This window comes from Carcharhinus amblyrhynchos, chromosome 16 (genome assembly GCF_965287045.1).
Source record: "Carcharhinus amblyrhynchos chromosome 16, sCarAmb.v2.hapA, whole genome shotgun sequence".
Classification (NCBI taxonomy): Eukaryota; Metazoa; Chordata; class Chondrichthyes; order Carcharhiniformes; family Carcharhinidae; genus Carcharhinus; species Carcharhinus amblyrhynchos.
This window is the reverse complement of record NC_137339.1, coordinates 5,515,311-5,532,516: the sequence shown is the minus strand read 5'-3', so window position 1 is coordinate 5,532,516 and position 17,206 is coordinate 5,515,311. Positions and strand designations below refer to the sequence as shown.

The following is a 17,206-nucleotide window of genomic DNA, read 5'->3' as shown; positions in this document are numbered from 1 at the left end:
CACACTTAATATTCGCTGAGTCAATACCTGTGCAAATACAATTTAATGAATTAATACATAACTTTTTGAGAGAATATTTGTTTGGTATGCTGTGATGCTGGTTTTCTTTCTTCTATATTTGGAAGAGTTTTAGGTAGATGGCAATCTAAAGGGACAGTGAATTCTATTCCACAATCATAGTTACAGGAATGATTAGAAAATAGTTTCACAATCTGGGATTGTGCAGGGGGTTTAAACCCACACAAGAGACATTGAGGAGCGCAAAGCCCCAACCCCAAGTCCCCAGCCCCGCCCCCAGGCCACAGGCCCGCCCCTTTCCCCGTTCACAACCCGCTGTCCCTGCCCCGGCCCCCAGCCAGCCACGACCCAGCCCCGCCCCAAATCACAGCCACAGCCCCGCCCCCAACCACCCAGCCCCGCCCCCAAACACCCAGCCCCGCCTCAGCTCGCAGGCCCGCCCCTAAACACCCAGTCCCGCCCCCAGCTCGCAGACCCCCTCCCCAGGCCCCTGCCCCCCGCCAGGCCCCTGCCCCCCAGGCCCCCCCCAGGCTCCCCAGGCCCCCGCCCCAGCCAGCAGGCCTATCCCTAAGTCCGCCCATCGGCCTGACCGCAGACACGCCGCAACCCAGAACCACGCCCACAGGTCCGCCCCATCTCACTGTCCCGCCCCAGCCCCAGCCACTCGCCAAATCATAGTCCCGCCTGAGCTCCGCCCCCAGCCCTCCCGCCCCGCCCGCAGCCCTCCCGCCCCGCCCGCAGACATCCCCCTGGTCGAGCCGGCGCCTGGAAGCGGGGATGGGTTTTGAGTCGGAACCTTTGTACGTCGCTCCGGGAGTCGGGGGGACCATTTCCCGTTAGCACGGAGTGAGTTTAGTGGGAACGGCGAGGGAGCCGGAAACAGAGAAGTGAGCAATAGATCAGCTGCGATCAGCGGGGAATGAGTAGCCTGCCCTTGGTGAGTAAAGGGGAGGGAAGGTGGTTTGAGGGGAGGGTTCGACAGAGAAAGTGGGGTGGGGTTGTGGGGCGGAGGGGAGAGAGGAGATGGCGAGAGCCAGGGTTAGGATGGGGGCCTAACCCTAGAGTTTTAGGCAGATGGTAATTCTAAAGGGACAGTGACCTCTTTTCCACAATCACAGTTACAGCAATGATTAGAAAATAGTTTCATACACTGGGGGGCGTGGGGCTGGAGAGGGGGGGGGCGTGGGCGAGGTTAAAGATTTTGGAGGGAGCAGGATGGGGAGTTCAGCAACTGAAATTCATCCTGTTGGAATAACAGATCTTGAAATAGTTGATTTGCTTCTTATGCATCTTTTAATATTTCGTATAACTGATTCGCCATTAATCATCATCAGGCTGGTGTTTATTATTCATCCTTAATTGCTCTTGAGAAGGTGATAGTGAGTTTCTTTCTTGAACCTGCTGCAGCCCCTGTGGTGTAGCTATACCCACAGTGCTGTTAGGAAGGGAATTCCTGGATTTTAACACTGACAGAAATGTATTTCAAAGTCAAGATGGTGTGCAGCTTGGAGGGGAGCACCTGCTGTCTTTGACCTTCTAGATGGCAGAGACTCTGAGTTTGGAATGTATTATTGAAGGAGACTTTTGCTGCTGTGCACCTTGTTGATGATACACATGCTGCCATGGTGCGTCAGTGGCACAGGGAGTGAATGCTTACGATAGTGGATGGGGCGCCAGTCAAGCAGGCTGCTTTGCTCTTGATGGTGTCCATCTTCTTGAGTGTTGTTGGAGCTGCACTCATCCAACAAGTGGTGAGGATTCCATCACTCTCCTGAAATACCGGTATTGTAGCTACTTGAACTGTGTGCAAGATTAGTTTTAGAGAAGGAATCTTCAGTGCTTTTGCCATAATGTTGCCTGGGCCCATAGCCTGTGCAGTACCTGGTGCCTTCAACTGTTTCTTGATTCACACATCTATGGTGAATCAAATTGGCTGGAGACTGACATCTGTGAGACTAGAGATCTCAGGAGGAGGCTGAGATGGATCATCCACCAGGCACTTCTTGTTGAAGATGGTTGCAAATGCCTTATCTTTTCTGCTGCTGTGCTGGGCCCACCCATCATTGAGAATGGGGATATTTGTGGAGCCACCTCCTCCAGTGGGTTGTTTAATTGTTCACCATCATTCACAGCTGGAAGTGGCTGGACTGCAGAGCTTGGATCTGATCCATTGGTTGTAATGTTGCTGAGGTCTGTCTTTCATCTGTTTTAGGTACAAATAGTCCTTCGTTGGATATTCAACAGGTTGATACCTCATTTTAGGTATGCCTGGTGCTGCTCCTGGCATGCCCTCCTGCACTCCTCCTTGAATCAGGGTTTATCCCCTGGCTTGGTTCTAATGGCAGATTGGGGGAAATGCTGGGCCGGACCATCTCTAAAACCTCTTCCAGCCCTGACAAAGCCCCAAAATCTCTATTTCTGGCCTCTTCTGCATCCTTGATTTAATCACTGCACTACTAGGGGCCATGCCTTCAGCTGCTTAGGCTACAAACTCTGGAATTCCCTCCCAAACTTCACTGCCTCTCTCTCTCTCCTTCTTCGAAATGCTCCCTGAAACCTAACGTTTTGCCCTAATATCCCGTGATGTGGTGTGGTGTCAGATTTTGTTTGATAATGCCCTGCAAAACATTTTACTACATTATAAACCCAATACAGGTGCAAGTTGATGCTGTCATTAAACTATTGGCTGCAATGTGCCAAATTAATGCAATACGTGTCCCCAGGCGTATTCCTGTTATTCTTGCTGTTCAATAGCAGACACATCATCTTGTATAGTCAGAAGGGAACACTTTCTGTGATGCCTTCACCCCGGTTAATTCAGACAAATACCGCACTAAGATTAATCCAGATTAAGTCCAATTAAGTACATCTCAGGAAGATAAAAGTTCAAGCTGACTGAGATTCAGGGGAGGCGGTAATGTCACTGGGTTAGTCACTCAGAGATCCAGGCTAATGATGTGGAGACATGGGTTCACATCCAACCACAACAGTTGGTGGAATTTAAATTCAATTAATTAATCAAAATCTAGAATTGAAATCTGATAATTAATTCACTTTCATGAAAATTCATCAGATTCACTAATGTCCTTCAGGAAAGGAAAACTGCCATCCTTACCTGGTCTGGTTTATGTGACTCCAGACCCAGTGCAATGTGGTTAACTCCTAAATACTCTTGCAAGTGGCCATTCAGTTGTCCCAAACCACTGCAAAGAAATCAAAAATGAATAAAACCAGACTGACCATCGAACATTGATTTAGGCAATGAAAACAACAATGACAAACCCCACAATGTCTCCTGGGGGCATGCACCTAAACTGAGAGAACTATCTCAAAAACAAATCATGCAACAGTCTGACATAATCATACTCTCAAGCACATTTATGATGCCCCAGCCACCACCAACCCTGGACATGTGATGTCCCACCAGCAGAGGTGGCAACAACACAGGGGAATACAGTCAGGAAGGAGTTGCCCTCAAAGGCCTCAACACTGACTCTGGACTCAGAGCATCAGACTTGGACAAGGAAACCACTTGTTGACTACAAAGCAAACTGCTATTCAAGCCTATATTTTGAAGTGATTCATTTTTGTGTGAAATGCTTTGAAATATGTTCTGAGATGCTCTCTGAATGATAGTTTCACGCAGCACAGAGGCAACCATTTGGCGTAATGATTCTGCATCAGCTTTTTGAAAGTGAATCCATTTATAAAAACAAAAACATGCTAGCATCAGAAACAAACAGAAAATGCTGGAAAATCTCAGCAAGTTTGACAGTATCTGTGGAGAGAGAACAGAGCTAATATTTCGAGTCTGGATGACTCCTCTTCAGACCATTCATTTTCCTATATCCTTAAGAGGGAAGAGAGAGGTGAGACTTCAGTGAAGAGCACAGAGAGAGTCAAGTTGTCAAAAAATACTGTGGCGAGAGAGGCAAAACCTCAATAAAGACTGCAAAGAGAGAGACGAAACTGCAATAAAGAGCACAGGAAAAGAGTGAGGTGAGTCTTCAATAAAGAAATAAAGGGAAGAGAGAGGCGGCAGTGACAAAGCTCTGACCTGGGAGGAGAACAGGAGGCTCGGGAGTACCAAAGAGAGGTGAGTTGAGGCATAATTCGCTTGCCTGTTTGGCGGCGGTAGGGTAAATTGGCGGTAGTGTAGGGTCAGATGGCAGCTTTCTGAGATAGTGTTCAGAAAGTGATGTGGGACCCACAGAAGCAGGTGATTGGTGTGCAAGTCCGATGGGTAGTTTCAAACGTTATTAACTTGTAAGTCATTGTTTATTATAGACTCCCAGATAGTCATCATGAAATTGGGGAGTAAATATGTGCATGATTCATGAGGGTATGTTAAAAACAATAAAAAAAAGGGTAATTATATGAGGTGATTTCAACTCTCCCAACATTAATTGTGATTAAATATAGTGTTAAGGACTTGGATGGACTGGATATCTTGAAATGTGTACAGGAGAACTTTTAGGCCAATATGTCGATGGTTCATCAAAGGATTGCACAGTGCTGGACCTGATTCTGGGGAATGGAGCTGGACAGGTGACTGAGGTGGTGGTGGGGGAACAATTTAGCTTTAGTGATTGTAATTGTTATGGACAAGAAAATAGAAAATTTTCAAAACAAAAAGTTTTGGATTGGGGAGAGCGGATTTTAGTAAAATAAGGCAGGATCTGGCCGAAGTAGACTGGGAGCAGCTACGTGTAGGGAAATCTACACAAGATCAGTCAGAGGCAATCAAAAATGAAATTGAGACGTGCATGTTCCCTCCAGGGTGATAGGAAGGAGTAACAAGCCCAGAGAACCATTGATTCGTGATATGATGAGAAGAAAAAGAGTAGATTTTAGAAGTTACAAGGGGAACAAGTCAGCAGAGGCATGAATGGAGTACAGAAAGTTCAGGGTGGAGTTTAAGAAAGCAATTAGGAGAGGGGATATGAGAAAGCTCTAGCTGGTATGGATAGGGAAGAGGATAACAAGGGAAGGAATGGGACTCTTTCGGGATCAAGGGGGAAGTCTCCAGCTGAAAGGACAGGCCATCGATAGTTTTGAGTGAGTACTTCAAATTCATCTTCACTCAAGAGAATGCGGATGAAGGTATGGAGCTCAGGGAGACAGACTGCAGGGTTCTTAAGCAAATTGACATCAGGAATGACAAAGTATTGGCGGTATTCGCTGGCTCAATTTCCAGGTCTGAAACTTTTGTGGGATGCAAGGGAGGAGATTAAAGGCACTCTGACCCAAGTTTTTAATTCCTCTCTGGCCATGGGGGAGATCTTGGTTAGCTGTAAAGACTCGCATTCTAATCATTATTCTGTAAATTGAGTTTGTGTCTTTACACGCCCTGTTTGTGAACAGATCTCCCACTCACCTGACGAAGGAGCAGCTATCAAATAAACCTGTTGGACTTTAACCTGGTGTTGTGAGACTTCTTATTGTGGGGGAGATGCCAGACAACTGGCGAATCGCTAATGTGGTTCTTATATTTAAGAAAGGTTGTAGAGATAAGCCAGGGAACTACAAACCAGACTATTGGAGAAAATTCTGAAGGAGAGAATCCATCTCCACTTGGCGAGGCAAGGTTTGATCAAGGGAGAGTCAGCATGGCTTCGTCAGAGGGAGGTCATGCCTCACAAATTTTTTTGTTGAGATGGTGACCAGGTGTGTAGATGAGGGTAGTGCAGTCGGTATAGTTTTTATGGATTTCAGCAAATCCCTTGACAAAGTCCCACATGGGAGTCTTGTAAAGAAGGTAAATTTACATGAGATACAGGGTAATTTGATGAAGTGGATTCAAAATTGGTTTAGTTGTAGGAGACATAAACAGTTAAGGTGATAAAGAAAGGAAAGATAGAGTATGAAGCTAAACTAGCTCTAAATATAAAAATGACAGTAAAAGTTTTTACAAATATATAAAGAAGAGACTGGCTAGAGTGAATGTTGGATCCTTGGAGGATGAAAGGGGGGGATTTAGCGGTGGGTGATGAGAAAATGGCTAAGGCTTTAAATAAGTTTTTTGCCTCGGTCTTCACGGAGGAGGACACAAATAGTTTGCTGGATATTAAAGATAGTAGGATGGTAGGGGATGAGGGCCTTAGTGCGATTACTGTCACTAGAGAGGTAGTGCTTGGTAGACTAACAGGACTGAAGGTAGACAAGTCCCCAGGACCAGATGGAATGCGTCCCAGGGTTCTGAAAGAAATGGCAGAGGTGATAGCGGATGCCTTAGTAATTACTTATCAAAATTCGCTGGACTCTGGCGAAGTGCCGGATAAGAAAACGGCTAATGTTACGCCACTGTTTAAAAAAGGTAGCAGACAAAAGGCAGAGAATTATAGGCCGGTTAGTTTAACGTCTGTAGTTGGAAAAATGCTAGAATCTGTCATCAAAGAAGAAATAGCGAGGCACCTAGAAAAGAATGGTTTGATTGAGCAGATGCAGCACGGACTCGTTAAGGGGAAGTCATGTTTGACAAATTTATTGGATTTCTATGAGGGTGTGACTAGTGCGGTAGACAGAGGGGAACTAGTGGATGTGGTGTTTTTACATTTCCAAAAGGCGTTTGATAAGGTGCCTCACAAAAGGTTGCTGCAGAAGTTTAGGGTGCATGGAGTTGGGGATAAAGTGTTAGCGTGGATAGAGGATTGGCTGTCTAATAGGAAGCAGAGAGTTGGAATCAATGGGTGCTATTCTGGTTGGCAGTTGGTGACGAGTGGAGTGCTGCACGGATCGGTGCTGGGGCTGCAACTGTTTACCATTTATATACAGATAATCTGGAGGAGGGGTCTGAGTGTAGGGTAATGAAGTTTGCTGATGACACGAAGATGAGTGGAAAAGCAAATTGCATGGAGGGTGTGGAAAGTCTGCAGAGAGATCTGGATACGCTGAGCGAGTGGGCGAGGACCTGGCAGATGGAGTACAATGTTAGCAACTGTGAGGTTATCCGCTTTGGTAGAAATAATAGTAGGAGGGTTTATTATTTAAAAGGCAAAAAGCTGCAGCATGCTACGGCGCAGAGGGACCTGGGGGTCCTTGTGCATGAATCGCAAAAACCCAGTCTGCAGGTGCAGCAGGTGATCAAGAAGGCAAATGGGATGTTGGCCTTTATAGCGAGGGAGATAGAATATAAAAGTAGGGAGGTCTTGCTGCAACTGTACAGGGTACTGGTGGAGCCGCAGCTGGAGTACTGTGTGCAGTTTTGGTTGCCGCACTTGCGGAAAGATATATTGGCCTTGGAGGGAGTGCAGAGGAGGTTCACTAGGCTGATACCGGAGATGAGGGAGTTAGCCTATGAAGAGAGACTGAATAGACTGGGTCTGTAATCGTTGGAGTTTAGAAGGCTGAGGGGGGATCTTGTAGAGACGTATAAGATAATGAAGGGGATGGATAGGGTAGAGGTAGAGAGATCCTTCCCACTTAGAAAGGATAGCAGGACTAGAGGGCACAGCTGCAAGATAAGGGGGGGGGGATGCAGTTTAGATCGGAGTTGAGGAGGAGCTTCTTCACTCAAAGGGTGGTGAATCTCTGGAATTCTCTGGCCATTGAAGTGTTGGAGGCCACCTTGCTGAATATGTTTAAGTCACGGGTAGATAGGTTTCTGATAGACGGGGGAATTAAGGGTTATGGGGAGAAAGCGGGAAAATGGAACTGATCCACTTCAGATCAGCCATGATCTTATTGAAAGGCGGGGCAGGCTCGAACGGCTAGATGGTCTACTGCTCTGTTTCTTATGTTCTTATGTAGACGGGCTGATGACAGAACGCTGCTTTAGTGACTGGAAGCCAGTGTCTAGTGGCGTACTCCAGGGATCTGTGTTGGGTCCTGATTATTCAGCATTTATATAATCAACATAGGTGACTCTCAGGGGGGTATAAGATTAGTAAGTTTGCGGATGACACAAAGGCAGGGTGAGGTGGAGTGTCTTGGGCTATAGGACAATACAGACAAGATGATCAAATGGGGAAATAAGCGGAGATGGAATTTAACCCTGAAAAATATGAGGACAGAGGACATGGACAGAGTGGATAGGGAGCAGTTGTACCCCTTAGTTGAAGGATCAGTCACAAGGGAGACACAAGTTCAAAGTGAGGGGCAGGAGGTTCAGGGGGGAATGTGACGGAAAAGCTTTTTACCTAAGAGGGTGATGATGGTCTGAAATGCACTGTCTCGGAGGGTGGTGGAGGCTGGTTGCTTCACATCCTTTAAAAACATAGAAGATAGGAGCAGGAGGAGGCTACTCAGCCCTTCAAACCTGCCTCAATATTTCTTAACAATCATGGCTGATCATCCAATTCAACAGCCTCACCCTGCTTTATCCCCATAACCTCTGATCCAGTTTAGCAAAAATACTTGAATGAACACGTCATAACATTCAGGGCTATGGGCCATGTGTCAGATAGGTCAGGTATCTCACATCTGTCAGTGCAGACTATCCTACCAGTGCAAACAGTTTCTTCTTATTTATTCTGAAAATACCCCTCATGATTTTGAACACCTACAACTTTTCCCCTTAGGCACCTCTGCTCGAAAAGAACCTTCTCCAGTCTCTCTATAACTGATCAAGTCATTTAGTGCTGGCAGATGGAAACTGAGATTTGAGTATCGTCCCCATTATTTTGGAAAATGTGTTAAATGTTTGTGTCTGGTTACTCATTAGCTACTTGTTTTTTAACTTCTGTTTTTTTGCCTTCTGTATCCAAACAAGTAATTTTCTGATTTTTTTTAAAGCTAGTTATTTTCTGCTTCCCCATTGGTTATCGTATCACATTCGGTAAACGTCATTGCATCTATCTAAAATAAATTACTGAATTTCTTGATTTATGATTCATGTTTCACCAAAAAACAAATGATCCGTCACAGGCAGACGCACAAAGCACAAAGACACACAGCTGCGTTAATGGCACCCAGCCAACCAGGCCTCAGTCCTCCATTCAGGAGAAAGAGAGCCAGCTGCCACAGTACTGCTTAAGCCATGACATCAGCTCCTTCACAGGATTGAAGTCCTAACCAGCCGTACTGGGTATGAGCCATCACTAAAGGCTGCGGGAGGTGCGTTAATGTGACCCCTCTGTAAATGGACACTCCCAAAGAAGAGGTATTTAGAATTGAACAATCTAAACAACTTGCATGAGAAAGTATACAAGAGACACTTGGTAACTATGGACACTCGAGTTACAAACTACATAAACCTTGAAGGCACTAAGCCCTTTTACAAATCTAAACATAGGAGACACGGTTTGTTGCAAAGCTGATACGTCCCTCTTGCTGCTTGCTTCTTCTGTGCCCGGCTAATTCCTGTGATGTCAGTGTGTACCAGTCAGCACACTACAGCAACAGCTTTTTGTGAAAGGAACAGATCATTTGGAATGGGGGACTTTTTACCCAGCCTGCACAGCGGCAGAGAAACTGTTGCATCTCTGGAATTCAATCACGGTGCTGCTCTGACCCAGGCTTAGAGCACTTTCTCTGCTGCCCTGAATGCTGGGTAAAGAACTCTCCATTCTGAAAACTTTCCAATAGCTGCAGTGACTATTTTTCCAGTACAGACACAATGCAAAACAAAAAGGGCAGCTGATACTTTCTCAGGAGGCTAAGGAAATTTGACATGTCTGCTACGACTCACCAACATTTACAGATGCACCTTGGAAAACGTGCTTTCTGGTTGTATCAGAACCAGATACAAACTCTTGTTCAGCATGGTCATAAAGAGGCTACTTGGCCATTCTGCTAGTTCTGGCTCTTTGAAAAAGCTAGCTAATTAATCCCACTTCCCTGCTGTTTCTCCATAGCCCTGCAGAATTTTCCCCGTCAATTCCCTTTGGAAAGTTCCTACTGAATCTGCTTCCAACACCCTCTCGAGCATCACATTCCGGATCACAACGTGCTGGTGTGGCTCCTGCTCTGTTCAAGACCACAAGAAAGTACAAAGGGTAGTAGACAATGCCCAATCCATCACACAAACCAGCCTCCCATCCACTGATTCTGGCTACAATTCCCACTGCCTTGGAAAAGCAGCTAGCATAATCAAGGACCCCAGGCACCCTGGACATTCTCTCTTCCACCTTATTCCATCAGGAAAAAGATACAAAAAACTGAGATTGCATTCTAGCCGACTCAAGAACAGCTTCTCATCTGCCATAAGATTTTTGAGTGGACCTACCTTGCATTAAGTTGATTTTTCTCCAAACCCTAGCTAAGACTGTAACGCTAATTCTGCACCTTCTCCTTTCCTTCTCTATGAATAGTATGCTTTGTATAGCGTAGAAGAAACAATGCTTTTCACTGTATACTAATACATTTGACAATAATAAATCAAATTAAAAATGTTGTCCTTGAAGTATCAGTCATTTACAGGCCTCTGTGTAGTGTATCATTTAGGTGCAGGCAGTGTTAACGCTGCATTTTGTCAAAAACGCACCGTAACTGACGTTTTCATTCTTTAATTCTGAATGAGTAAAACAGCCAGCAATGCATTTACGTTGAATATTTTGCCTCAGATTGTATCTGGAATGGGCATTTAAAACTATGTAGGGCACTTATTGGTGTTTACAGGCATGTAATTGATAGCACTCTACACAAGCGTGTGGTGTATTCTCAAAACCAAGCCTGTGATTTTCTTTCGCTCCTTACAATATCAAAGGTTGAATTTTTTTCTGAATAAAACCAGCATATTGACTTGGGCTGTTGAGAAGGTGGCAGCTGATGGAACTAGCTCTTCAAAGCATTTGACTGAGCAGTACTGTTCAACGTAGAATTAGGAAGAGGTTATTCCTCCCCTTGAGCCTTCCCTGCCATTGTTAGCATGCGAGTGGTCTATACCTCAACTCTGTCTACCTGCCTTAGCTCTGTATCCCTTGATAACCTAATCCAAGAGAAATCTAGCAATTTGGATCTTCAGCACTCAAACTTACCCCTCTCCCTAGTATCACAAACCTTCAGGGACGATTCCAAATTTCTACTACCTTTTGTATCAGTGAGCGCTTAGTAATTTTTCTCCTAATTAGCCTGGCTCTAATTTGAAGATTATGCCTTGTTCCTGATTTCCTCCACCAGAGGAAATTGTTTTTTCCTAGCTGCATCATCCATTTAATATTTTAAGCAGCTTGATCCAATGCCCCCAATCTTCTGTACTCAGTGGAAGAAAGCTACATTTATGTAGCTTGCCTTCAAAATTCAACAATCTGAGCCAAAAGTGTAATTTTGGTGAATCAGCGGTAAAATAGATGTTGGGAGTTAACTATGCCGATTGGTTATTAAGCACTCGGCTTTCTTGAACAAGCTGATCTCTAACCACGCTTCAAACCCTTGTTCAGCATGGTCATAAAGAGGCTACTTGGCCATTCTGCTAGTTCTGGCTCTTTGAAAGAGCTAGCTAATTAATCCCACTTCCCTGCTCTTTCTCCATAACCCTGCAGAATTTTCCCCATCAATTCCCTTTGGAAAGTTCCTACTGAATCTGCTTCTAACACCCTCTCGGGCATCACATTCCGGATCACAACTTGCTGTGTAAAAGCGTTTCTCTTGATTTTGCCTCTGGTTCTTTTGCCAGGTTTAAGGGAGCTCATGCTTAAGGTGGGGGCATGCAGGGGAAAGACAGCCAGAAATACTTCCCAAATGTCTCTCACACACACACGATGTGTGCTGTTTTTTGTATATTTGCCTCTTTGAGCTTTTGAGAAAGATTTCAGTCTGAACAGATGTGGCACTCACTGTCAGCCATTGAGTGTCCTAGTCAAAAATAAATAATGGCTAGGAACTAGGGGGACCAGGGAGGAGTAACTTATCTTGAGGTACTTAAGTTGACACGTAGCACCAGAGGTAACATTCCTTTGCTGGTGAATTCTGTCTCCACTGATGTTCGTCTCACACTCAGCAATTTGGGCAGCTGGGCCCCTTTGGCATTACTTCCACCCATGAGTCAAGAGAGTTCTGCATTTCAGCTTCGACCCCACGCATGCAATTGACGCTGACACTCCACAATATATAGGGAGGGTCATGTGCTTTGGAGGTACTGACATTTTGAATCCCATCCTGTCTGCTTGCTTCAGATGGGTGCTAAAATATTCCTGGAAAAAGGGAGTTCTGGTGTTTAGACCAACAGTAAGTCCTCCAACTGAAGGTCGCAGAAGCAGGTGGCAAGGATATCTTGCTGTTGGGTTTGCCTGCATAAACCAGTGCAATCTAAAAATGGTTATTTGTACACCAAAAACGCTTGCATGTGCGTTAGCACCCTTTCACAACGTCTGCCAGTGAATGAATTTTGAAGCAGTGAGACGTAGCAAACAGTTTGTGCACAGCAAGATCCCACAAATAGCAAATTGGTGATGACCAGATTTTGGTTGAGGGGTAAATCTTGGCCCGGACTCCAGGAAATCTCCTTGCTCTTTTTTACAGAACACCATGGGATCTTTTGCATTTGACTGAGGGGGTAGTCAGAGCCTCTGTTCAACATCTCATCCAAAAAGTGGGTTCAAAATGCTTACAGATGTTCGACTGATGTGATGAGGTGCTATAACATATGCAAATCACATGTTGTTCCCAGCCAGTTTTTTATTTGCTGGCATTGCTCTGCAACATTTGCTGGAGGTTTTTAATTTTAAAACTGCACTTGGTTCAAGCTCATCATCAGTTTTTGTTGCATGGCAACTGTTAAGTTGGATCTCAACGTCTCTCCCTTACTTAAGTCCCACAGTACCAGGTTAAAGTCCAACAGGTTTATTTGGAATTACAAGCTTTTGGAGCACTGCTCCTTCATCAGGTGAGTGGAGCCAGGTTTCCCTTACTTCGAGAGGGGAATGCAAATTTGCTGTGCACAGAGAGTTCAGAACTCATGGCAGAGATATGTTGAGCTGGTTGGAATGAGCAATAGGAGAGTAGGGAGTGACGTTGGAGTGATTTTGAGATGTTGCTGGAATGCTCCATTAAACTGTGGTTTTGCGTATCCTTCCTATTCTCTGTTGTTTTTAAATATGTGCAGATACTGGTCCCAGTAAAATAACAGCCTTGCCAATGACATTTAGCAGCAGAACTAGAAATGATACTGGTTGGAAGCACTGAAGTTACTGTGTGATCAGATCTTGATTTTTGGGAATTCTAAAGATATGCAGGGAACCAAGATTTGTGGCAACTGAACGGATAACATTTCCATTTTGACATCCAGTGTGTTTTTTACTGAAGCCGGTGGGATAATATTTCCAGAATTCTGCCACTTTTCTTGTGAAAATAGTTAAGTTGTAAAATTATATTTTTTTTAATGAAGGGGCTACTATTATTGCTACGAAAGGCCACTGGCTTTATAGTAATTGAGTACGTTTAGTCTTGGGTCCAGTTTGACTCTGGTTGATACAGCTGGATGGAGAGAGAATGGAGAAGGTGGTGTTTCACAGTGAGTTTGGACAGCACTGTGAGACCTGCTTTCAATATCATGCATGTTGTAGGCAGGCAGTTATGGCATCAGCAAAGGATTCCAGTAACCTAGTGATAGAACGCAGGGTTGAGAACACAGACTATTGACACAGTCGACATCAGAGCTGGTTAGGGAGAAGATCTGATGTTTCGCAGGGAAGAGGGACGCTCCCTAATGTACTCCTGGTAGTTGGCTGAGCTCAGCATTGGCAGAACACTGGGAATGGCTTTGCTACCCTCTTGGCCATAGTTGATAAGTAGTCTGGGGAAATCAGTGGATACAAAATAGCCACTAAGTGGTACAGAACTTGAGTATTGTTGAAAAAGAGATATTCTGTCAAAGCTTTTCAGCTTGCACTCACCAGGACAGATATGCAAAGATACCAATTATAAGTGAGCAGCTATTTATACTGCATGAGGAGAGAGTGCTGATTGGTTGGTAGGTAGAGGCATTGCCACGAAGGATTCAGCAGTGAATAGTTAACTGCTAAGCTTTCAGTTAAATTCAAAGTGGGCAGGTCTACCCTGATCAAGGCGTTGACATGGAAGTCCTGAAGCACAGCGGTAGCATTCCTGCTTTTGGATCAGAACCTACAGATCACAGCAGCAGTGTTCATAACATGGTATAACAGGCTGATAATCGACTCGGGAATTGGAGGTTGTCTGGGCACCTTTCAGGGTCAATTCGTGAGTTTGTGAGATATACAGTGAGTGATGTTCTGATGGCTTTGCTCCTTATTTCAGCATCAAGCTTTGCACAATGAGCAAATGGCTCAGGCTGTATTTACGACGTTGCCTCTTTTTCAGTGGATAATAATTAGAGGGATTATTGCTGCGGTGAATGCAGAATTAAGAGACCAATCACAACAATACAAATGTAATGCTTCAAAAAGCCCAGTGTAGCCAGAACTAATTGGATTGTACAGATGCTCCCCGCTCCCCTCCTCCCCCCCCCCCCCCCCAACCGATTTCCTCTCTTGCAATCTCTGCTATATTGTTGGATTTTATCATCAGATTGAATGGATCATTGTCAGATACAAACGTGACAGAGTTTATCATTAAGTATAATTTCTAGGCTATCAGTCATCAACTTTAGTCTTCTAACAATCTCAAGACAAACAAAACTTGCATTTATATAGCACCTCTCACAGCTTAAGGGCAGTCCAAAGTGCTTTACTGACCTGAACTATTTCTGAAGTGCAGTCACTGTTGTAATGTTAGACAACTGTAAGCTGTTAGTGGAATTGATATGATCTGGATGGCAGGTAGAAATAGACAGCTTTCTGGTGGCTGATGGTTCCAGAACAAGAAGGCATAGATTTCAGGTCAAATTATACAGTGTACAAGGTGGCTGTTTGAGCCATTGTGCCTGTGACAGAGCCAGCCAATTAATCTGCACCCCCCCCCCCCCCCACCCCCCCCCCGCCAATATCTCTGCAAATGTTTTCTCTTCAAATATTCATCCAATTTCTCTTTCAGATTTATTGTTGAACCTACTTCCTGCACCTTTCCAGGCAGAGCATTGCAAATCATTCGCACAATCCATGTTGGCAATAATCTGGCTGGTGGGAAGTTTGGTGCTATTTATGTTTAACATCTTATCTTTAGCCTATAATTACGGAACATAATTAGGTTGCGAGGCTTCACATCCATACCTTTTAAAATTCCCTGGATATGGCCTTGCCTTCCCATTCGCTTTATTCCTGGATCGAGTGTTGGTTCACCTGCAGGAAATACGAATTAGCAGAGAGGGTGAATTTTTCTCCACCTTTTAATATACTGGATTGCAGTTGGGAATGAAGGTTTGTCTGATTCCCCTTTTCCATTGTTTCCAATTAGAATATGATGGGATTGGTTTAAAGTGGCATTTCCTTGTTGCCATTGGTGGTGCAATGTTTGTATGAGTGTTTTCTTCAATTTGGCTTGCTTTAGAATGGCTGCTTTTGTGTTGCCATAGCAATGAAACAAACAGTTTTAGTTCACTAAACTTAAACCCTTTTTTGGTGCTTTTGTAAACACTTTCTGTTCTTCAAAGTAGAAAGCTTGAGACATATGGCTTCATAACTAGAAATGCATTAGCCACATACAGCTTAAAGCATTTAATGCAAATTGGCACAAAGGAGTGCAATTTTGTTGGACAGCTGTTTTTGAAGCTTTGTATTGAACACTTCAGAACCACATCTATAACACCGCATTGACTTTTTTATTCATTCAGGGGGTGTCTGTGTCACTGGGAGTTCTATTCACAATATTCCTACTTTGCGAATAGAACTCCCACTCACCTGACGAAGGAGCAGCAAGTGCTCCGGAAGCTCGTGGCTTTTGCTACCAAATAAACCTGTTGGACTTTAACCTGGTGTTGAGAGACTTCTTACTGAATATATTTAAGACAGAGATAGTGAGAATCTTGATCGGAGAAATCAAAAGATGTGGAGGGAAAATGAAGATGAGACAGATGATCAACCATGATAGTGAGATTGGTGGAGCAGACTCACTGGGGAGATATTTTCCATCTCCTATTCATGTTCTCAAAGATAAACTCACTTCACAGCATGGGGATGATCTTCGCTTGGCCCAATTCTGGAAAAGACTGCTTCTTAAGCACACTACTTTCCCTGTTAAACCAATTTTCAATATTCCTGCGTTATGACCATGGCTAAAGACACGGCAGGTGACTAGCAAAAGATCCCATTGTCTTTTTGTTTCCATGGATTTGCAAAGCAGAAGGTTTGAATTTTTCGTACTTGTATACAAACTGGATCTGAAATGTCTTTTTTCCTTTTCAGATCCGTTCTGTGTGGCGAAGTGCAGTGATCGGAGCCCATGTTTCCAGAGCTTATAGACTTACCTCATGCACCGGGCTGCTGCATACTTCACTCAGACCGGTACCCCCATGTCGAGCAGTTCATGTCACACCAAAGGTGGGTCCCAGAAATGGACAAATCTCCTCTACGTACAAAACCACACACAGCATCTGATGCAGTCTCCTTATATCTGCTATCTCCATCACCCTTCCCTCACCTGGGGCAATCATGTTCACACTGAAACTATTCATTGTGCTAATGTGGATGCTGGAAATCTGAAATAAAAGCCAAAGTGCTGGAAAAGCTCAGCAGATCTGGCAGCATCCGCAGAGAAAGAAATAGAGTTGATGTTTTGAGCCCAGTGTAGCTCTTTTGTTTGGAACTCATGTTACCAATCTATCTGTTTTCACTCTGGTTTTGTGCTAACTGTTAATAGAAATCTCTGTCTGTTTGAAAGGGGGAAAATGATTGAATGCCTCCACCATAGTGACTGATCTAAAGAGAAATCAGCATTGTACTGTCCTGAGAATGTTTCATGGCTAACCAAGCAGAAAATGGTTTGAATACTTCACAAATTAGCCTGAATCATCAAAATCCTTAATCCGTAACCAAACAGGCCAAGGGACTGAAGTTAGGTTTAAGAAAAACAACTTGTGGCTTAATTTGCTGTACGTCTGTCTACATGGTTGAGCTTCAGTTGTGGCAGATTGTTGGTTAGAACTGGCATCTACTCCATGCCTACTTTAGGCTGTTTGGAATCTTACTGTTGAATACCTGTGCAATTAAAGTTTCCACCACCTGAAAGAATTTAGCAAGGTTAACAAAGCCATGGTCATATTCGAGACAGGAGCTTTCCAAATGCAGGACTAATATTTTAATTGGAGCTTGATGGCATCTCTGAAATTTCAGCACAGAAGATGGCCATTCTGCTCATTATACCTGCAGCATTATTAGCTCCACACTGGAATCTGGGC

The 17,206-nt window shown here is 44.3% G+C and overlaps 1 protein-coding gene across 2 annotated transcripts in view; it reads left to right on the top strand.

Moving 5' to 3' along the window:
- Positions 1 to 802: 802 nt before the first annotated feature.
- uqcc1 (ubiquinol-cytochrome c reductase complex assembly factor 1) overlaps positions 803 to 17,206 on the top strand; it is a 98,626-nt gene continuing 82,222 nt past the window's right edge. Inside the window, exons 1-2 of one of the 2 annotated variants that reach the window (XM_080204610.1) lie at positions 803 to 955; positions 16,215 to 16,349. In XM_080204610.1, the coding sequence (XP_080060736.1) occupies positions 938 to 955; positions 16,215 to 16,349 (153 nt within the window). In that variant the 5' untranslated portion in view covers positions 803 to 937. The remainder of the gene's footprint in view (positions 956 to 16,214; positions 16,350 to 17,206) is intronic. The other variant, XM_080204608.1, reaches the window with a different exon arrangement.